Source organism: Bufo gargarizans, chromosome 7 (assembly GCF_014858855.1).
Source record: "Bufo gargarizans isolate SCDJY-AF-19 chromosome 7, ASM1485885v1, whole genome shotgun sequence".
Lineage (NCBI taxonomy): Eukaryota > Metazoa > Chordata > Amphibia > Anura > Bufonidae > Bufo > Bufo gargarizans.
The window spans coordinates 174,875,311-174,898,483 of NC_058086.1; the positions used below are offsets into that span (position 1 = coordinate 174,875,311).

General features: G+C 45.1%; 1 protein-coding gene across 2 annotated transcripts in view; it reads left to right on the forward strand.

Annotated features, from left to right (window-relative positions):
• TLCD4 (TLC domain containing 4) overlaps positions 1-23,173 on the forward strand; it is a 62,217-nt gene that overhangs the window by 28,431 nt on the left and 10,613 nt on the right. For both annotated transcript variants that reach the window (XM_044300500.1, XM_044300499.1), the window contains exons 3-5: positions 7,213-7,302; positions 9,470-9,528; positions 12,333-12,427. In XM_044300500.1, coding sequence (XP_044156435.1) covers positions 7,213-7,302; positions 9,470-9,528; positions 12,333-12,427 — 244 coding nt within the window. The remainder of the gene's footprint in view (positions 1-7,212; positions 7,303-9,469; positions 9,529-12,332; positions 12,428-23,173) is intronic.

Sequence of the window (23,173 nt, forward strand, 5' to 3'; positions counted from 1 at the left end):
TTTGCAGACTGACGTCACAGCTCAAGTGGAGTCTTATCTCTGATCTCCCGACTTCATAAACACTTACTCACTGGCGTTTCTGGGTCCACTTGTGAGATCCGTTTCAGGGCTCTCACAAGCCGCCCAAAACGGATCAGTTCAGCCCCAATGCATTCTGAATGGATAAGGATCCGCTCAGAATGCATTAGTTTGGCTGCGTTTGGTCTCTGTTCCATTTTTGAGGCGGACACCAAAATGCTGCTAGCAGCGTCCTGACTTACAATGTAAGTCAATGGGGGCGGATACGTTTTTCACTGACACAATATGGTGCAATTGAAAACAGATCCGTCCCCCATTGACTTTCAATGAAAGTCAAGACGGATCCGTTTTGACTTGGACCTTTTTTTTTTTTTAAATAATGCAAACGGATCCGTTCTGAACGGATACAAGCGTTTGCATTATCGGTGCGGATCCGTCTGTGCAGATACAAGACGCCTCCGCACCGAACACCAGTGTGAAAGTGATAAGGTTCTGGTTCTGGTTCCTTATCCTTTTGCAGTGGGAGGCGTGGATCCAGGTGGATCTCCCTTCGAGCTTTACAGAAGTCGGAGTGGTCAGTAGTACTTGGTAAGGCCCCTCGAAGCGTGGTTCTAGGGTACTTCTGACGTGTTTCTTGACCACTACCCACTCTCCTGGTTTCAGAGTGTGGCTGCCTTCTAGGGAGTCAGGATCTGGAATGGAAGAAGAGACTTGTACATGGATGTTAGACAACTGTTTGCTCAAAGCTATCACATACTTTGCAATAGATTCATAATGCATTTGCAATTGTTGAGGGAAGTACAGCCCCATCCGGGGTCCTGACCCAAACAATATCTCATGTGGAGTCAGCTTGTGGGGAGGTTTGGGAGTGTGTCTGACTGCAAAGAGTGCTATTGGTAAACGCTGAACCCAGTTGAGCCCTGTCTCCCTAGTCATTTTCAGCATTTTTGACTTTAATACCCCATTCAGTCTCTCGACCTTGCCGCTACTTTGGGGTCTGTAAGGGGTGTGGAATGCCAGGTGTGACCCTACCATCTTCCAGACCTCTTGGGTTAGGTTAGCAGTGAATGCTGGACCCTGATCACTCTCAATGACCTCAGGTACCCCGTACCTACAGACAGTTTCCTGTATCAATTTCTTAGCAGTAGTTGTTGCTGTCTGATTCCTGACGGGGTAGGCTTCTGGCCACCCAGAGAACATGTCTACCACTACTAACACGTATTGAAACCCTTGGCACATTGGCATCTGGATATGATCAATCTGGATCCTCTGGAAGGGGTATAAGGCTTTTGGGAGACATCTTTTGGGCGTGGGCTCAGTCCTACCTGGATTGCATTGGGCACAGATTAAACATGACTGGACATATTTCACTAGAACAGGAGTGATTCCTGGGGCTACCCATATTTTATCGATGAGCTCTTTCATTATTGTCTTAGATTGATGAGTGGGTCCATGGGCCACAGAGGCTATTATAGGATAGAGCGCTCTAGGCAAGCACACTTTCTTCCCTTGTGTCCAAAGTCCAGATTCTTCTTCCAGGGCTGACTCCCTTAGCCAGGTTTCCTTTTCTGAGCAGGTGGCTTGCTTCTGCATCTGTTTCAGTAGATCCTATGATACTTCTTGTTGCTTGACATCCGGTTGTGCTAGCATGATTTTATCTGGCTGTGCTCTTTCCTCTTCCATTGCTGCCTGTTTGGCTGCTTGGTCAGCCAGCGCATTTCCTTTGGCTTCTGGTGTGTCAGCACGGGTATGCGCCTTTACTTTGATTACTGCCACTATGGTGGGCAGGAGTACTGCAGCCATTAATACCTCTACTGCTAAAGCATGTTTAATTGGAGTTCCTGCTGCTGTAATGTAATCTCTGGCCTTCCATATTATTCAAAAATCATGAACTACTCCAAAGGCATATCTGGAGTCTGTGTAGATGTTGGCAGTGGAGTCTTTTGCTATGAGGCAGGCCTCAGTAAGGGCTATGAGTTCAACCTCTTGTGCTGACTGGTCTGGGCGCAATTGCCTTGCACACAGCACTTCATACTCACTAGTGACTGCCATGCCTGTATGGAATTTCCCTTTATCATCGGCATACCTTGAACCGTCTACAAAGAGTGTCCAGTGTGGGTTTTGCAAAGGAGTATCTTGTATTGATGGTGGTGTTCCTACTTCAGCTTCCATCATTGTAATGCAATCATGCCTTAGGCTATATTCCTACCAGTTTGATAACGGAGTGTTTAAGGGCTGTTTCACACGAGCGGATGCCGTGCGTGACATCCGCTCCGTGAAAGAGTGCCAAGACCCGATGCAGACTACAGAGGCACGGAGCATTATCAGTCATGTTAATGCTCCGTGCCTCTGCAGTCTGCATCGGGTCTTGGCACTCTTTCACGGAGCGGATGTCACACACGGCATCCGCTCGTGTGAAACAGCCCTAAGGGTCAGGAAATCAGAGATAAGTCTTCACTTGAGCTATGACAGAACTCAGGAACGACATTTGGCAAATAGACTGATTTTTTTTAACTCTTGTATCTCAAAAAGGGCTCAACATTTTTAATAAAAATAATTTTAGCCCAAAATGAGTAGAATGCAATCATAAAAGAATTGTGCCCATGGGGTCCATATCCTTAGGCTTTAAAGGGAACCTGTCACCCAAAAATCGCCTATTAAGCTGTTTACAGTACCTTATAGTGCTGTATACTCGGTTCTTGATGCACTTTTTGTTCGTTTTCCCGCATGTCTGCTCATTCAGAAATCGTAGTTATATTCAGCTGCTGCCCCGTGCTGCAAGTCAGGCTTGAAGTCACGGGGGCAGCGGCCTCGGCGTCTTACATGGCCCTCTCCCCGCCCCCTGCCTCTGTTACTGACAGCCGAACTCCGAATCCGGGACCGCGCTCAACGGCCGCATGCGCAGTAAAGGGCGGCAGGAGCGCGGTCCCGGCTGCCGCGCGTACTACGCGCCGTCTTACTTTCGCCGCACTGCGCATGCGCCCGACATCCTGTATCAAACGCGCCCGCGCCCAGATGCCGGGCGCGGGCGCGTTTGATACAGGATGTCGGGCGCATGCGCAGTGCGGCGAAAGTAAGACGGCGCGTAGTACGCGCGGCAGCCGGGACCGCGCTCCTGCCGCCCTTTACTGCGCATGCGGCCGTTGAGCGCGGTCCCGGATTCGGATTTCGGCTGTCAGTCACAGAGGCAGGGGGCGGGGAGAGGGCCATGTAAGACGCCGAGGCCGCTGCCCCCGTGACTTCAAGCCTGACTTGCAGCACGGGGCAGCAGCTGAATATAACTACGATTTCTGACTGAGCAGACATGCTGCAAAACTAACAAAAAGTGCATCAAGAACCGAGTATACAGCACTATAAGGTACTGTAAACAGCTTAATAGGCGATTTTTGGGTGACAGGTTCCCTTTAACTAATATCAACAATTATATTCCCATCTAGTTCCTTGACTGCTTTCCCCAGAAGGTACCACTTGGAACCGAACCTGAGTTCAGTTTTTTTACAGTAGAGATTAATTTATGAAGTTATTATGAGAAGTTTTGCGAGACTTCACTAAATAATAACTTTGGCTCTTCTGAGCCAATACATTCTAATACTGTACGCAGCGCTATTCAAACAAAGTATTATGGGAATCGACTTCGGATGTTTCATCCACATAATTAGTGTAACTTGTAAGTAGCTGAATTCAGAAGACTACTGGCATCCTGTTACCCAAGGTTCTGACCACTGATGGGCACGATCCATTCTACAGAACAATTCTGGAGCAGAAGTCTTGCGCCACATTTGTTAATGGTTGCACGCGCTCTTATCTTTCTAGCTTGGCTTAGGGTGATGGCGCACAGTGCAGTTCTGACTTGAAATCTGGATGTAGTTTTTTATTGTAGCACGCTGAAATTAATTAAATCATTCCCACTATGCAGAACACCAGGGTTTAACGAGGCTGCTAAACTGGCTAAACTGAAAACTGCATCCTGAATGCATGTCAGAACTGCACCCTTAGGCCCCTTTCACACGAGCAAGTTTTCTCCCGCGGGAGCGATGCGTGAAGTGAACGCACAGCACCCGCACAGAACCCTGACCCATTAGTTTCAATAGGTCTGTGTGCATAATTTCTGCATTGCGTGAGAATCGCAGCATGTTCTATATTCTGCGTTTTTTCACGCAGCCCTGGCCCCATAGAAGTGAATGGGGCTTCAGTGAAAAACGCATTGCATCCGGGTGCAATGCGTTTTTCACTGATGGTTGCTAGGAGATGTTGCTTGTAAACCTTCAGGTTTTTTTCACACGTGTGAAAAACGCATCAAAACTGATTGCACCCGTGAGGAAAGAACTAAAACACTGACCCCCAATGCAGACAAAACTGACTGAGCTTGCTTGTGAAATAGTGCAAGTTTCACTGAACGCATCCGGAGCCAATCCGTATCGTTCGTGTGAAAGAGGCCTTAGGGCTCTTTCACACGAGCGGATACCGTGCGGGTAATCTGCTGCTTGACAGAGAGCCAAGCCCCGCTCCAGACATCGGAGACACAGAGCATTAACATGATTCAACAAAATCACGGTGACAACTTATCTCACTGTGATTTTGTAGTAAAAAGATCACGGAGAGGCACGGAGCGTTATCAATCATGTCAATGCTCCATGTCTCTGCTGTCCGGAGCGGGGCTTGGCTCTCTTTCACGCGGCAGATTACCCACACAGCATCCGCTCGTGTTAAAGAGCCCTTAGGCCTCTTTCACACGGGCGAGTTTTCCGCGCGGGTACAATGCGTGGCAAGTGCGGATGCGGTGCGATTTTCACACATGGTTACTAGGAGACAATCGGGATGGGGACCCGATCTTTATTATTTTCCCTTATAACATGGTTATAAGAGAAAATAATAGCATTCTTAATACAGAAAGCTAAGTAAATTAGGGATGGAGGGGTTAAAAAAAAATAAAAAAATTAAACTCACTTTAATCCACTTGTTCGCGCTGCCCGACTTCTCTCTCTTCTTCTTTGATGACCTGGGAGAAAAAGGACCTTTGGTGACATCACTGCACACATCACATGGTCCATCACCATGGTGATGGACCATGTGATGAGTGCAGTGACCTCACCAAAGGTCCTTTTCCTCCCAGGTCATCAAAGAAGAAGAAAGAAGAGAAGCCGGGCTTTAATTATTATTATTATTATTTTTTTTTTTTTTAACCCCTCCATCCCTAATTTACTTAGCATTCTGTATTTAGAATGCTATTATTTTCCCTTATAACCATGTTATAAGGGAAAATACAAAAATTTACACAACACCGATCCCAAACCCGAACTTCTGTGAAGAAGTCCGGGTTCGGGTAAGGGTACTGAAAGAATCTTATCCTTCTCTCTATGCACCGTGATTCCTTTCTGTGTCCCCGAAGACAGACGTCTGGAGAACGTGTCAATGACAGATGCAGAATTATGTCAGAAACAGTTCTATTTATTGTTGTCGTACAGGGCCTTTTATACTTTCAAACATACATACAAGAATAGCTTGAGTTCTTATTACATTAACAGCAGTACCTTATAGAGAAAGAAAGGCATCTCTCATTATAATAATGCTGACTAGAAACTTTCCTTATAAAGACAGAAGGTAATTGTATACATAGTCACCCTTCAATATGATGTCACCCAACCTCTTGTCCTTCATACAGATCACACAGCTAATTCTGTTTAACCCTTCAGGTACCAAACATGCTGATTTTTTCTCACGTGCGTGCAAAATGCACTCGCGCAGAAAAATCTTGCATTTTCCCGCAACGCACCCGCATCCTTTCCGGCCCTCACACGCGAAACCCGTGTAAAAGAGCCCTTAGTGTTGCAGGGAGCGAGGAATTAAATGCACCAAAATTCAGGCGCATTATTCTGGCAAAAGTGGTACACATATGAGGGCATGCATTGTTCTTGTACATCTGACATACAGATGTTGCAAATTTTGCAACCATCCTTACCACTTTTACAAAAAGTGGGTAGGAGGGGGCACACAGCCTGAAACACTTACCAATATGCTGCATATTACACCTGAAATCTATACTAGCTATCTTGCTAGTGTAAAGTTTATATTCTGGTGCTCGGATCTCTCAAAGATGGACCATATTTATTACCTATTAATAATTCTGCTTCCTCGCACACCAGCGGCCTCAGTCTTTCAAAATTCCCCCTTAAGTTTATACAGTCTAAATGTACAGCATAAGGCCTCATGCACACGACCGTTGTGTGTTTTGCGGTCCACAAATTGCGGATCCACAAAACACAGATGGTGTCCGTGTGCGTTCCGCAAATTGTGGAACGGCGCAGACAGCCATTAATATAACTGCCTATTCTTGTCCGCAAAATGGAAAAGAATAGGACAGGTTATATTTTTTTTGCAGACCACGGAACGGAGCAATGGATGCGGACAGCACACGGAGTGCTTTCCGCATCTTTTGCGGCCCCATTAAAATGAATGGGTCCGCATCCAACCCGCAAATACTGCGGCTCGGATGCAGGCCTAAACAACGGCCGTGTGCATGAGGCCTAAGCCTCTGGAATAAATCTGGCACCTTCTGAGACTGTCTGGTCTAGGTTTGCACTTAGACATTATTAGTAAATCTACCCCATTGTTTCTAGGGAAGAATGCAGGGATGGGACTCTCTGATCTGAGGTACGGCTGTGTGAACGAGGCCGTACGGGTTTGACTGAAGCCTTTTAATATTTCTCCTGGCTGATACCGGTCAATAGCATAGGAGCTGTCAGCTGTGCTGTCACATCTATTTAAACAAATACTTCTTTATTAAACAACAATTCTGGAACATATTTTCTTAGATCTATACGTTGTGCGGTTCCCCTGGAACTCGAATAAATTGACAATTCTAGGTGTTACCAGTTGGGGTGCAGGAAGGTCCCTACACAGTCTAACATTATCCAATCAGGGCTGACTGTGTGGCGGTACACCCGTGTGACAATGTCAGTGGTAACTCCCAGTTTCAATGTATTTATAAAGTTCTAGGAAGAATAATAGAGGAACAATACAACACAGTTCAAGTATTTCTTAAAATAGACCTCTAGGAGGCTGACAGATCCCTGTTAAAAAGCTCTGGAAATAAAATAGGTCTGTAGAAATGCTATCGGTTCTGATCTGTATTTCTCTGAATAGTTGTTCCATCCATTAGTTGAGTAGCTTCTTTCCATCCATTTCTCTACACAGGACGGTGTCTACATTCCACGCCTTGGTGGTCGGATGCTTCTGCTTGTATATTTTAGTGTACGATGATGCCATCAATACTGATCCAGTGTGGTAAGTAGCCGCTGCCTCTTGTACCTGTTCTTTCCTACGTGGAGACCCAGCATATCCTAAAAGTGTTATCTTTCTATCAGGGTGCACACAGAGGGAGATTTATTAAGAACGGTGTTGTGTACGCCAGTCTTGATTTGACCTGCGCTGGCGCGAGATGTGCCACAGTTATTAGGGGGTGCACACGTGTCGGGCTGGTCTTGTACCAGAACTGATGACTTCTGGCGTAATGTACACGACTTTCCTGGCGCACATGTTGTCAGATGAGTCGAGCCTCCTCCTGCTTTTTGGAAAAGTGGTGATGGTGTCAGAAAAAACTAAAAAGTTTCACGCACTTGGACCAAATTTTGCTACTTTTCTGCACCATAAAACTAGTGTTGAAACTTGATAATCCCCCCCCCCCATAGTGTTTTATTGTCTACAGAGTAGATATTTCATATTTTATAGGACCTGAACATATTTATGGTCCTTAAAAAGAAACTAGGTTCACATTTGCAATTTTTGGGAGTTAAGTTTTACATGGAAGCTCAAAAAAACTGTGCTCCATACACATTAACCTTATGAATTAGGAATTATTAACACGTCAGTGATTTTCAGCCAAAACTAGGAGTGAAAGTCAGGTATAATGGAAAGATCTGCTCCTGTTCTGTGTTTAGACCCGCACCTGGTTTTGGCTCACAATCACGGATGGAAATCACTGACCGAACACTGACCGTGTGAATAAGGCCTTACATTGAAGGCATTTCGTGCGCCCGTCTTGAACTAGTTCTGCGCTAGAGTGAGATGTCCATAATTTATTACAAGGTGTAGACTTCTTAATAAATTAGGTGCATCTCTGGCCCTCTAGATGCCAGACCCATATTTTATTCACAATAGATCATAGAACTTACAGGTAAAACTCGAAAAATTAGAATATTGTGCAAAGTTCATTTATTTCGTTAATGCCACTTAAAAGGTGAAACTAACATATGAGACTCATTACAGGCAAAGCGAGATATTCCAAGCCTTTAGTTGTTATAATTTGGATGATTATGGCTTACCGCTTATGAAACCCCAAAGTCTCAATTTTGAGGTCCCCTTTGCTCAGGGGGTATGGATTAATTAGCTGACGAGAGTGTGACACTATGAGCCTAGAATATTGAAATTTTTCACAAAATTCTAATTTTAAGCTGCATTAATGCAATTCCTGTTAAGTTGCATTACTGAAATAAATGGACTTTTGCACGATATTCTAATTTTTCGAGTTTCACCTGTATATCAGATGAGACTTTTTACCATTTCATGAAAAAAAATTAACTTGTTTAGAAGTTGATGGCAGCAACGCAATATAAAAAGTTGGGGCAGGGGCAACAAAAGGCTGGAAAAGTAAGTGGTACTTTTTGTTGCCCTGTCCCAGTTTTTTTTTTTATGCGTTGCTACCATCGAGGTATAAATGAGTTAACTTTTTTCATGAAATAGTAAAATATCTCACTTTCATCCTGTGATATGTGTTCTCTGATCTGTTATGAATAAAATATGGGTCTATGAGATTTACAAATTTATCGCATTCTGTTGTCATTTACATTTTACACAGAGTAGCAACTTCTTTTTTGGAATTAGGGTTGTAATTACTAAAACTGACGTGCCAGGAGAGAGGTCCTCTGTAAATGAGTGTAGGCCAATTGTTCTTTCTGCAGGTCCGCTTATTAAAGGGCATCTGCAGAGAGAGCAGAGACTCTAGGTGTAATGGTGACGCCCCCGTTGCTCCTAGAGCCTCATTTGCATATAATAAAGAATAATTTTTCTCAGTACTGCGGACACATGTGAACATGGGACCAACACAGATGCCTTCAGCTGCCAGGCGCACATGTAACAGGTCAGCCAGTGTCATGGGTACAAAACTGCTGACAGATGCCCTTGAAGGCCTTGCTGTTATCAGGTTACCTGTATGTCATTTCTCGAGTCGCAGATGTACGTCACAGTCTGACAAGCAGTAGGCATTTTATAGGGCTCAGCCGGGTGGATGGTGTTATATATACGGCTCTATATATAGATATAGGATAGTGTTGTGTGTCAGTGGCGAGCATTACTGTAAATGTAAATGCCAAAACGCATCGTAAGTTGACGTCTGGATATGTATAGCTATTACATACTGTATGTGGAGCATAACACGCTGTAATATACCTTCCAGGGGAGACCCTACTTTGGTGAAGTTGAATGTTGCAATAACTTCAGGCTACCTCATCTCAGGTAAGTGGAGGCCGGGGCGACATGGATAAACCATCGCGAGGGCGTTCCTATTACTTATGATTTCCCTTTATCTATTGACTAGAGTTCCCTATTTAGAGGGGTTTTCTGAGACTTTTATACAGATGACCATTATCTGATCGGTGGGGGTCCGACACCCGGGACTCCTGCAGACCAGCTGTTTGAGAAGGGCGCGGCACTCGCAGCGGCTCTGCTGTTAATATGTTTGTATTGCATGAGGGGGAAAAAGGCAGCGAAGACAAAACATACAGATCCTTGTTGTTATCCACAGAAGGATAAAGCACAGGGGACTGCACCGCCCTTTGTAGTGAGAGACATATGTGCCCCATGCAAAGGCACGATGGGAGTCAAATTTAGAAGAAACATCATCCAGTTTACTTATAAAGACTGCAGCATTTACCAGTTAAACCCAATTCTTCTTGATTACAGGGGTTGTGGGATTACAACAAGTTAGGCTACTTTCACACCTGCGTTCGGTACGGATCCATCTGGTATCTGCACAGACGGATCCACACCGATAATGCAAACGCTTGTATCCGTTCAGAACGGATCCGTTTGCATTATTCTTTTTTTTAAAAAGTCTAAGTCAAAACGGATCCGTCCTGACTTGCATTGAAAGTCAATGGGGGACGGATCCGTTTTCAACTCCACCATATTGTGTCAGTGAAAAAGGATCCGTTCCCATTGACTGACATTGTAAGTCAGGACGGATCCGTTTGGCTCTGCATCGCCAAGCAGACACCAAAACGCTGCAAGCCTCCAGAGCAGAATTGAGGCTGAACGGAGCCAAACTGATGCATTCTGAACGGATCCTTATCCATTTAGAATGCATTGGGGCTGAACTGATCCGTTTTGGGCCGCTTGTGAGATCCCTGAAACGGATCTCACAAGCGGACCCAGAAACGCCAGTGTGAAAGTAGCCTTATTCTCTATCCACGGAGTGCTAGGGGCCCCTGCCAATGACAAAAACAGGAGCCCGTGTTCCCTCGATTGAATGGAGCAGCAGACATGCGTGTTACAGACAGACTAATACAAGTGCCCAGCTATCTCCGGCAGCCCCTTTGGAGTGGAATGGAGCGGTAGCATGTACGCTCGCCCAGCGCTGCATTCAAACAAGGAACACGGACCCCCACTCACTTATCCCCTATCCTGTGCAGTCCCTTAGAGCTGAAAATTACTCCAGTCAATTGGGACAACCCAGGTCCCTGTTCGGTAGGACCCCCACTGATCAGACACTTATCCCCTATCCTATTGATAAGGGGTTACTTTGTTTTAATGGGACAACCCCTTTAAGAATGATTACTGCACCATGTACACAGTTAGGCCTCATGCACATGACCCGATGTGTTTTGCAGTCTGTAAGAGCTGTTTCACACAAGCGAGTCCATTGCGGGAATCGCGCTCCGTGTGCGAGTGAGATCCTCCGCTCTGGACTTGCAGGAGCGCACTGCATTATACTGATCTATAATGCTGTGTGTCTCTGCATGGCCTTTTTTCCACAGAATCATAGTGACATAAAGCTGTCAGTATGATTCTGTAGAAATAAGGTCAAGCAGAGACACATAGCATTATAAATCATAGTAATGCTGTGCGCGCCTGCAAGTCCAGAGCGGAGGATCACACTCGCACACGGAGCGCGATTCCCGCAATGGACTCGCTTGTGTGAAACAGCCCTAAGGCCTCTTTCACACGGGCGAGATTTCCGTGCGGGTGCAATGCGTGAGGTGAACGCATTGCCCCCGCACTGAATCCGGACCCATTCATTTCTATGGGGCTGTGCATATGAGCGGTGATTTTTGCGTTACCTGAAAATCGCAGCATGTTCCATATTGTGCGTTTTTCACGCAACGCAGGCCCCATAGAAGTGAATGGGGCTGCGTGAAAATCGCAAGCACCCCTCCAGCCCTATTGTACTATGCATCCTGTATTCAGAATGCTATAACCATGTTATAAGGGAAAATAATACAATCTACACAACCTTGAACCCAAACCTGAACTTCGGGTCTAGGTACCACATTCAGTTTTTTATCACGTGCATGCAAAACACATTGCACCCGCGCGATAAAAACTGACTGCAATTGCGTACCTACTTGCGCGGGTTTGCTGCAACGCATCCGGACCTTATCCGGACACGCTCGTGTGAAAGAGGCCTAAATGTGTCCTGAACTATCTCATTCCGCACAACGGACATGAATAGGACATATTATTATTTTTTTTGCTGGCCAGACATACAGCTGCACGGATGCGGACTGCACATTGATAACATCTTTGTGCTGTCCGCATTTTGTGCAGCCCCATAGAAATGAATGTCTCTGCATGAGATCCGCAAAAATGCAGATTAGATGCGGACTAAAAATGTTATGTGCATGAGGCCTTAAGCATGAGTATCCGGGTTTGCCCTTTAATACGACCATGCATTTTATTGGTTTCAATTAGTGTTGAGCGAACTTGCGATTTGCAAGTTCGGCGTTCGGGTAATCTAAGATTTCCGTAATGGATTCCGTTACCACGGACCATAATGGAATCCTATAAGAGGCATTCCGTATTGCATTCTGTATGGCCATCTATTATGACGGAATGCAATACGGAATGCCTCTTCTAGGATTCCATTAGGGTCCGTGGTAACGGAATCCATTACGGAATTCTTAGATAACCCGAACGCCGAACTTGCAAATCGCAAGTTCGCTCAACACTAGTTACAATATGTACCCAAATCTCTTCCCTACCACCTGCCGGATTCATCTTCAGTGCATATTGGAAGTCATTCTGGCTTTCTTCTCTTGCAGACTTGGTACTGATTATTTGTTACTGGAAGGCGATTGGCGATAAGTATTTTGTGACGCATCATGTGGCAGCTCTGTATGCTTACTACTATGTACTGGTGAGTGCCGTATTAACTTATACTCAAGTAGTACCAGCAGACAAGTTGGAAAGATTGGCCACAAATAAACTTTCAAGGCCCAAGAGTCTAATCTGATAAGAGATCTGCATTACTTCCGATGGTCTAATGCCACGTAATACCTTTAATCCTAATTATTTTCTCAAAGGATCAAAACAAGGATTTGCAACCACCACATTTGGAGTCAACGGAGACTTTATAAGTTAAAGGGGTTGTCTCACTTTATGGCATTTATCATGTAGAGAAAGTTAATACAAGGCACTTACTAATGAATTGTGATTGTCCATATTGCCTCCTTTGCTGGCTGGATTAATTTTTCCATCACATTATACACTGCTCGTATCCAGGGGTTACGACCACCTTGGCAATCCAGCAGCAGTGGTCGTGCTTGCACACTACAGGAAAAAGTGCTGGCCCGGACCATGGGAGGGTGCATAGGCTAGCACTTTTTCCTATAGTGTGCAGGCATAACCACCGCTGCTGGATTGTAGGGTGGTCATAACCCCTGGATACGAGCAGTGTATAATGTGATGGGAAAATGAATCCAGCCAGCAAAGGAGGCAATATGAGAATCACAATACATTAGTAAGTGTCTTGTATTAACTTTCTCTACATGATAAATGCCATTTGCTGAAGTGAGAGAAGCCCTTTAATTCCTAAATAATGCTCGACAACAAAAAAGAAAAAAGTTAAATAAATAAAGCACTTGCTCCTTGAAGCTGATTCTTGGTCAATCTCCTATGTACATGGCTTGAGTGATCTTCTCTGCTGCTGCCAGGTAGGTCCTGCAGTCCTGCAGTGACTTACATAGCGGGACCTGCTGGCAGCGAAGGAACTCTGTATGTTTGCATGGAATGCTGAAAATTTCTTTCTGTCCTCTATACAGTAAATGAATACAGGTAGGCCTACATGAGCATAGCGTATCGAGGTTGGAGAGAAAATCTCACTGCATGCTTTATTAGCTTGTGATATAGTGACGTTTTCTGTCAAAGCTGCATGTGCATGAGCAAGTAGTAGCCAGAGGAGGCGCCAGGCTTGCATGTGCCAAGGCGTCAACTGCACAGTATTGTATAGATGCCAAATATTGCTTATTGTATTTTATGTTTTTGAACTATAGGGGCCAAGGAGGTATATACAGTATATACAGTATATGTATATATATATCCAGTTATTGTCTCAAATATTGTATCATAAAATACTGATCTACAGTGGTTGAACTGTAGAACAACATGCAGACATGTGTATACGTCAGCTGGATACAGAAAGAATAAATCATTCCCATAGATTATTACCAGGATTTGTTAGTAATAGATTTAGGGACAAAACACATACTCGAACAATTGATTTAAAGAGGACCCGTCACCTCTCCTGACACGGCTGTTTTAGTAACTACTTGCACTCCCCATGTAATAAAAATTCTGCAGCATCTATTCTTATCACTCTGTGTTGTACTGTCCCTGTATTATTCCTGCTAGAAGTTAAGAAAGTTTGTGATGAAGGTCCATATGGGTGTTACCAGTTGGGGTGTGTCCTTCTACAGTCAGTGCTACCAGTGTCAGACTATGCAGGGACACCCCCCCCTAACTGGTAACACCCATCTAGACCTTTATTGCAGACTGCTAGTAATTCATTTATAACTTCTAGAAGGAATAATAAAATAATGGCACAACATAGTCATAAGAATAGAGGCTCCAGAATAGTTATTACATGAGGAATGCAAGTAGTTACTAAAACAGACAAGTCAGGAGAGGGGACAGGCCCATTTTAATGATAATTCCTTCTTTGATACTTATTGCTAGACATTGGCTTACAACTTTGAGGTTAAGTGAAGATAAAACTTTGTAGCAATCTAAAAAAAGATAGACCTGTGAGTATTCTAAACATAGAAGGATGACAAGTATAGGATAATAAGTACTTAGCACATATCCGACCCCAGCACATCGCCTTCTCCTTATGTTTCATATTAGGTAATTGTATTATTCTGTATATTCAGTATTAGTGATTCCATAACAATTGGAAAACTAAATCTTTTTAAAGGGGTTGTCTAATCAGAGACTGTCCCTTTCAAAATGCAGCTGCCAGGGTGATCAGCCGATTGTCCTAGGACTAGGTCCTGCTTCCACCAACCCTGGAAAAAAACTGCTCCTTCTAGGTAACCAGGCATTTCCCGTACAGCCCGTGTAATAGAAGGACAGCTCAAGTCCATCAGGACAGGAACCACTCTCCTCTCTCCCATACAGGGTTAGCCCAAGATAGGGCCTCACCAGATAGATGCAAGATTAACTAAGATGCTTGACTTTGGGCTACCTCCATGGGCGTTATCCTGGAAGTCCCCTGGTTTTCATCCTTTAGCTCTTATACAGGAATGTGCTCTTCACAAACCGCAGGGGAGCCACCAGGCTGCTTACTTCTTGAGATGGCCCCGCTGTAATTGGTGGCTGACTAATAGTGGTCAGAGACGCCGTTGCAAAGGCCGAGGCTGAGTTTGGGGCAGGCAGAGTTTGTGTGTATCCGTGAAACTGGTCCACGGTCAGGGCAGGCAGCAATAATTAAATACAGTAGTCAGGCTATAGTCAGGGCAGGCGGCAGATAATCAGAGTCGATGAACAGGCAGAGGTACGGTACACAGAGAGACAGAAAAAGCACACTTTCACTGAAGCACTTGCATGCTAGGAACCTAAAGCTCAGGCACCTTCCACCTGGGGAAGCAGTGTTAAATAGACACAAGTAACCAGCCATTGGCTGGAAGCAAGTAGAGTGTGTGCGTGCTGGCCCTTTAAGAGCCGGAAAGCAAGCATGTTCCCTAAAGACAGACTTGAGGCCTTCACAATGCTGGACACGGCCTGCAGGGATCCCAGGTGATGCCTCCAAGAAGTAGGTTGAGTAACTTGGCTCCTGTGCCCGCCCGGTAGAGTAGTGGGCATGGGCCGCCATTATAAAGCCTATTCTTCTTTACATTGAATATAGCTCTTAATGACAACCCTGGGGAAAAAGCTGATCCTGTCTGGTAAGCAGGGATTTTGCCTACAGCCCATGTAATAGAAGGAGAGCCAAGGTCCGTCAGAACAGGAGCCACTCATACAAAATGTCTCTCCTTTTTGACTTATAGGGCGTCTTGCTTTATGGACTTGGGTTGTCTTCAAGAGACAACCCCTTTAACATAAGGGATATTTCTGCAGATATATCATTATATGTCCATTACCTGCCAATGTAGCAATCCTTATAAAATTGTACCATGTTCTTTAAAGGGGATGTCCAGGAATAAGTCGTTTTCACTTAATTCTGGCAACCTGCCTCAGTAAGTGAAGTTTCACACTTACCTGCTCCCCACAGCTATGGTCCTCCGTGATGACTCTGGTGTCTCCATCTTCCAGTCCTCGTCTTGTTTTTTCCGTTGCATCACAGTCACGTGCACTGCTGCCGCCAATGACTGACTTCAGCAGTGACGTGCCACTTGGGGACACATGACCGCTGAAGCCAGTCATTGGCTGCATGGTTTGTGTGTTGCTTCCTGCATACTGCATGGTCTATGTGGTGGGAAATTAATCGTGAGGATAATATTTGAAGTCCGTTTTCCTTGTGTATGCGTTGGTGCACTTTGCGCCAAATTCACCAAACAGCACACATTGTTTGTCAAACTTGGAACATCTTTAAGCCTCACACTTCTCTCTAGAAAGGCCACTCCAGTTTTTCTATGCCATCTTCCTCCTGGAGAGAGTTTGTGACTTTTTTTGCGACTTTTTAAAAAGGCCCCAGTCATAAGTCTGGAGTAAAGCTTATTAAAGGGGTTATCCAAGTTCTATAATGCTCGGCCCCTCATAGAGGTTGTACTTCACTCCCTGACACCCACGTGGCTTCTCATACCGGCACGACCACTGCTGCATCTCCTTATCGCGAGGAGGAAAACATCTGGTGTCGGGGAAGGGGGGTGTTTAGTCAATAGCAGGCTGCGACAGGAACGAGCCTTCCTAGCGTCACCTGCTATTGGCTGCCAGCCCCCTTCCCACGCCGGATGTTTTCATCCGCTTAACAGGGAGATGCAGTGGCGGCCGTGCCGGTGTGCCTGTATGAGAAGCGACATGAGTGCCGGGGAGCGAGGTAAGAACAACCTCAATGAGGGGCCCGGGCATATGGGGGGGCATTATAGAACTTGGATAACCCCTTTATTATAGCTAATCACGCCTACTATCCTGACCTCTTTTTAAAACTGAAGTGAATGGTGTAAAAATGCAAAAAGTTTTTGTGCAAGTCAGCCCAAAAATGCTCTATTTCCAGACGTTTTGAAGTCAGATCTGTAGAGCGCGGGGCGTGATAAATTCCCCCATGTCTGTTGAATCTATGAACTTCATCTCCATACACTTTAGCCATCTGGTTGTGTTTATTTAGCATCTTGACCTGAGTGCAGCATTACATCTACCCTTCCATTACTTCCATTAGAAATATGTTGAGAACTGCTTGTGGGGGTCATTTATGAGTGATCAGTGCATTGGACCCTGAATCTAGTGGTCAATCGCCCTATCTTTAAAGGGATTCTGTCACCAGGTTTCACCCCCTCCAAATAAAAATATGGTTATGTTCAGGGAGCTTTAACCATTCCTAATGTGGTCTTATAAATGTAATCTGTAGGCTCATTTTGCTAAAAATACGCTTTTACTAACCTGTCATTCAAAAAAAAAAAGGTGCCCAAGGGGAAGTAAATGGCTCCAAGCTGCCGGCCGCACCCGCCGCCGTTCGTGCCCAGCGCCGCCTCATAATCTTCTGTGACGCCTCCCGCTCTCCCTCCCTCCTCATGCTGCTGTAAGATTGCTGTGACGCCTCCCCCCTCCTCCTGCTATTACATTGCTGTGACGCCTCCCCCTCTCCCTCCCTCCCCCCTCCTCCTGCTGTAACATTGCAATCTTACAGCAGGAGGAGGGGGGAGGGAGGGAGAGCGGGAGGCGTCACAGAAGATTATGAGGCGGCGCTGGGCACGAACGACAGCGGGTGCGGGCGGCAGCTTGGAGCCATTTACATCCCCTTGGGCACCTTATTTTTATGAATGACAGGTTAGTAATAGCGTATTTTTAGCAAAATGAGCCTACAGATTACATTTATAAGACCACATTAGGAATGGTTAAAGCTCCCTGAACATAACCATATTTTTATCTGGAGGGGGTGAAACCTGGTGACAGAATCCCTTTAAAGGCTATGTACACCTTCAGAGGCAATTTTTGTCTATGATTGCCTATAATTGCATGTTACCCATTTTTGGCTAAAAATTTTTTTTTTTCAGTTGGCCTTTATTTACGGCCAAATATTACAAGGTATGGGAGCCCTGGCTGAGTTTTGCTAGCAGCCCTGATACACAGCAACTCTTTCTAGATTGAATCAGAGACCGCACGTTTCCTCTCCCCTGGAGCGATTACCTCGCGCTTTCCTACGTCTTTTGTCACATTCCTGTGTTTTGCAATATTCCTACACTCTGTCACATGTGGATTAAGGTGTTTCTCTGTGAGTCAACAGGGAATAGCACCTCCAGACGAAGGACTAATAGGAGTGATATATAGCCTTTTCCCCACTATTGTTTTGGTGAATAATTACTAGCAGAAATAGACTAGTAAGTGCTTTGTTTAAGACTATTAATATGTTGTAAGTTCAAAGATTTGTACCCATGACTATAATCTGTTATTAACAAAGATATACACATGGTATAAACCCTGTGAAATGTACAAAACCCTTCTGTACAATTAAAATTGTAATGTTGAATGCTATGTTAACTGAAGGAAAAAAATAAAAATAAAAATATTGAGCCATTCTGTCACAAAGGGTTAACTTTTTTCCTAGCTGTGTGACTGGTACTATCACTTTGTGCTGGTCAGCTAATAACCCTCCTAATAGGTCATAAACACTTATTTAAAGGGGTTATCTAACCCTTAAAAAGCCCCCCAAAATGCCCTGGCCTCTCATACTGGTCATACATACCCCGCTCCCCAGCACCTGCATCGCTCCTGATGCCCACCACTGCATCTCCATGTCACACAGATCAAAACAATAACCAGTATAAGGGGCCCAGGCATTTTGGGGGGCATTATAGGGGTTGAATAACCCCTTTAAGCCACATTCTTATCAGTAAGATAAGAACTGCGATATAATGAGTGTTTAGGAGGTCAGAGAGCAGAGAGAAGGAGTCCGTCTGCTCCCCAAATGACGGAAAAGACAGAAAATCCAAAGGGTACTACTATAGCAGGGATGCTCAACCTGTGGCCCTCCAGCTGTTGTTAAACTACAACTCCCATCATGCTCGGCTTAGGCTGATAGCTGTAGGCACTCCGGGCAAGCTGAGAGCTGTAGTTTTGCAGCAGCTGGAGGGCCGCAGGTTAGGCATCCCTGTACTAGAGCATGTCAACTTTGTACAGAAAAAAGGACGCCATATTTTGAATAAAGACCAATTAAAAAAAAATGTTTTGCTCAAAATCAGTACAATGCAATAATAAAGCAAAAGGTGTACATAGCCTTCAAGTACATGGATTACTGTTGTTAACTGAAATGTTATACGCACAGAGTCTGTGAGCTTCATACCATGACGCCATATGCAGTCCGTCTGTGCCCTGCTATATGGTGCCTTGGTACAGTACTATATTATGGAGATATTAGAAGCAATGCCCCTATTGTCCTTATGATGCAGTATGCCGTAATTTGTTTTGTTGCTGTATTCACTGGGAATTCAACTCTCAAATTGCTAACCTTCTGTTCAGATGCATCTTAAAGGGGTTGTCCCATCTCATGCCACAAATGTCAGACAGGAGCGAGTACCACCTCTGGAACCCGCTCCTATTTCCAAAACAAAGCCCTAAAATGAAGGAGAGCACACAGCGCATGCGCAACATTCTTTTCATTCACTGCTATGGGACTTATGTAAAAAGCAGAATGAGCTCTCTCAGCTATTTTCGTAATTCCCCTAGTAAGGAATGGGGAGAAAGCCATGCAAGCGCAGCCACCTCTCTGTCCTCCACTATGGGACTGTTACAAATAACTGAGCCAGCACTCAACTATTTTTCAAACTCCCATAGCAGTGAATGGAGGCTGGCTGAGCATGCTCTGCCACTCTCCCTTCTCTTTAGAGGCACCCAATCTGGAAATAGGAGCAGGTCCCAGAGGTGGGACCCCCACTTGACATATGTGGCATATCCTAGCGATTTGCCATAAAGGTTGAGATGAGACAACCCCTTTCAGATACTTGTGTGTGGTGGACGTCGGGGTTCAGCTAAGTCTTGTTATCATCCAGTTTCCACAATCTTCTAAATAGTAGACCTACCTAGTTATGCAGAGATACATCGGCCCATCCAGTGTGACTATATAACCTTGTCAGACTTGCTGATCTGGAAATTTTTTAGAAAGCTTGTGAAAGCTGTAGTGGCTGTCATATTGACTTTCCTAGAAGCAGAACCAAGAAGAGCTCAGTAGAATCTTCAAGTGTGGACACGCCCCTTAAAATAGTTGTCCATGCATAAAAAAGAAAAAGAAGGGGGAAATCTGGACATTTAAGACCTGGCCCTTTGGACCACAAGGGAATACCAATGAAACTGCACCCTTGGGGCGGGGCTTGAATAAGTCCTGCCCCAGCGGTGCCTAATTCACAGGATTGTCTCTGCAAAATTGGAATTGTTGGCAAGTATATAGAAGGACACACAGATATCATGGGGAGGATTTAGTGGCAGGACCCATGGCGATCAGCTCACTGTTGGTGGGTTCAACTAGGTAGACAGTCCCTTCCACTTTCTGTCTGTGAGTGATGAATGCATGGTTCTGTGTCTCCAAAAGTACTAACCACAACTAATGCCCTTACTCTCTGCACTCAACCCTTAACACGACAACACTGTGGTAGTCACTCTTTAATATTCAGCTTCCACAAACATATAATAAGCCAGATACTGACTTGTCTGTGTGTAATACTAATAGTATAAGCCAAGCTGTCTCAGACCATGGTATGGATTTACCAGTATGTAAGAGTACTGGTATGAAGACTGTTCACATCTGTTGTCTTGGAGTCACCCCTTGCTTTTCAGGCCTCTGTTCGCTCATGGACCAGTAAGTACGTCTTGTTAGAGTAGCAATCACTAACATGTCAGCCATGCACCACTACCTGGGTAAAAATGATGGGGGTTTTATTACAGAACACCTAGAGAGACACCGCTTTACAACTTATGCGTGATGGTGGGCAACCTATCATGAAATTACACTCAGCATGGCCTGCCAATTGTTAGGTCATCTTAGGCGTAGATAACCTAGAATGATTTGTCCTTTGAGGACTCCGTATCTGTCAGCGGGATAAACCCTATGAAACCAGTCATAGTGCCTGGCAGGGTTGATCCTGCTGTGTAAAATCCTGCCTTACTTATCTCCTTCTGTTGCACCATTCCAGAGTTAGAACTCTTTTTGCTAGTATTCAAATGAACTTATCAGTGCCCCAAGGCGTGGCTCAGAGCACTAGATCTTCACAGCCTTGATCCTGCAGCCATTTCTAACCTCCTCTTGATGGACAGAGCCTGACTCGTGGCACAGCCTTCTTGCACCTGCGCTGTAGTTTCCTGCGTTGGCTCACGTGCAGTACTCCTCTGTGCTCCTGTGAAAGTAGCTGCCCTGCTTATGGCGCAAGTGCATGACCAGACAAGGTGCCTTGCACTGTCAATTAAGGTAGGAGAGGCTGTAGGAGCAGGGCAGTGTAGATCTGGTACTCTGAGGGGATCAGGACGACCCTCAATGTATCAATAAGTTAAATTTTTAAATTGCATACTAACAACCTTACTGTGGAAACCACAAAAACTCTTAAGGCTGTATTACACTGGCCGATATTTCGGCTGATCATTGCTATTGAGCGTTCACATGAACGTTCATTAGTAACCATTTTGCAGTGTAAAACTGCCGCCGCCGATTGCTAGTTCATCAGGCAATTCCGATTTTTACGCATGGTGTCTAATAATGATCAGCCGCCGGCCAACCACTAGACAGTATTGGGACGAGCGATGGCATTGCGATCGCTCCTCCCCATGTTGTAGAGGAAATTGCTGCATGTAATAGCAGCGGTCTCCTCCGCTAGCTAGCTAGCAAGCGATTACTGCACCCCACTACATCTGCTCCCTTGTGTCTGTTTACCACCTTGTCCGTTTTGCTAATGATAAGACTAAAATCCACCATTATCCAAAGCTCTTATGCCTAGTTCACACGTCAGTGTTTTGGTCAGTGATTTCCATCAGTGATTGAGAGCTAAAACCAGGATTGGAGCCTCCACAGACCTGAGGTACGAAGGAAAGATCTGCACCTGTTCTGTGTTTAGAGCCGCACCTGGTTTGGGCTCAGAATAATTATGAAAATCACTGACCAAAACACTGTGAATAAGGGGTTAGCCCCATTTTCAAGACTTCTCCTGAGCTGCACCAGTTCTCTGGAATGTCCTACCCCAAGCAATTAGGTTAATTCCCAACTCTCAGAGTTTTAGGCACTCCCTAAAAACATATCTTATTAGGGTGGCCTATCACATGTCCAATCTAACTCTTCTTCATTCAACCCTCTTCAACCTTTATCTCCAGGCCCTCTCATCCAGCAGTATCCACCATACCCCGTGCACTCAGAAGCACTACAGATACCAGCTAGTAACTGGCTCGTGCATTTTAATATCTACCCCCTGACTTAGTTAAGATGACTGGACCATTGTACAAAACGAGCACTTTTTACCTTTTGTGCCGTCTGCACTGGCGGTGGATCCGCTAGAGTTATGTAGTGGGGCCAGCCTCTTCATAACTTCGGTGGATCCTCCGCCACTTCCAAATGTAAGACCGCTTCCGAGCTGTGTTACATTCAGACCTAGAAAATGGTAAATGAGACCGGTCTGCCTGCCCTTCCCTGCCATGCCAACTTTTTAGACCTGGGGTGAGCGGGGTGAAGTCGCAGATTGCGGCGTAGCTAGCTAACTGAAATACGCCTATAGGCGGGTCCTGTTATTATTAAGAACCGTTCACACTCTGTGGCAAAATTCCGACGTCGGAATTTCATTCATGGGCAGCGCTGCAGTTCACAGGCCAGCGGTTTAAAGCCACAACCACGCCAAGTATGGATATCCCCTTTCTTGGTGTGGTGTGTGTGTGGACATCCATGGTGGCTCCCCACTGGTCGCTTAGCTCCATTCAATGAAACTAAGCCGCGAGCGGGTCAGCACAGTTCAAAATCTGTCGTGTGAACAGGCGCTTATTATTAAACTGTTTTATTTCTGGAACGGTGCAATGGGAAAAGATAAATGAGACCTCATTTACTCAGCCTACCAGTTATTACGCCTGGTTTTATTACTGCCCTAAAATGTCAAAATGGCCATTCTGGTAAATGAGAAGTTGAAGAAACTGATGCCAGGCGGTGACTTTGTTATTAGCTTTACAATTGTGTCCAACTATTGGCAATTCTGGTAGATCGGTCACCTATGTAAAAATGGCTGCCGGAACCGAATAGAACCCGCCCTCCCTCATTAATGAACTTTGGCTTTGATCTACTAATGTGTGGCGGTTTCGGGGTAGCAGTGCTTTTTATTGAGTTGTCCCGTCTTTACCTCATCATTTACCCATTTCCTTTTTATGTTGCATAATCATTGTGTATGTGTATAATGGAGCCATTTTGTAAGGTCTGTGTGGGGTCTTCGGTGTTGAACGCAGTGGGCCTCATGGAGCACATAGAGGCCTTGTTACCCATGGCGAATTGATTTCC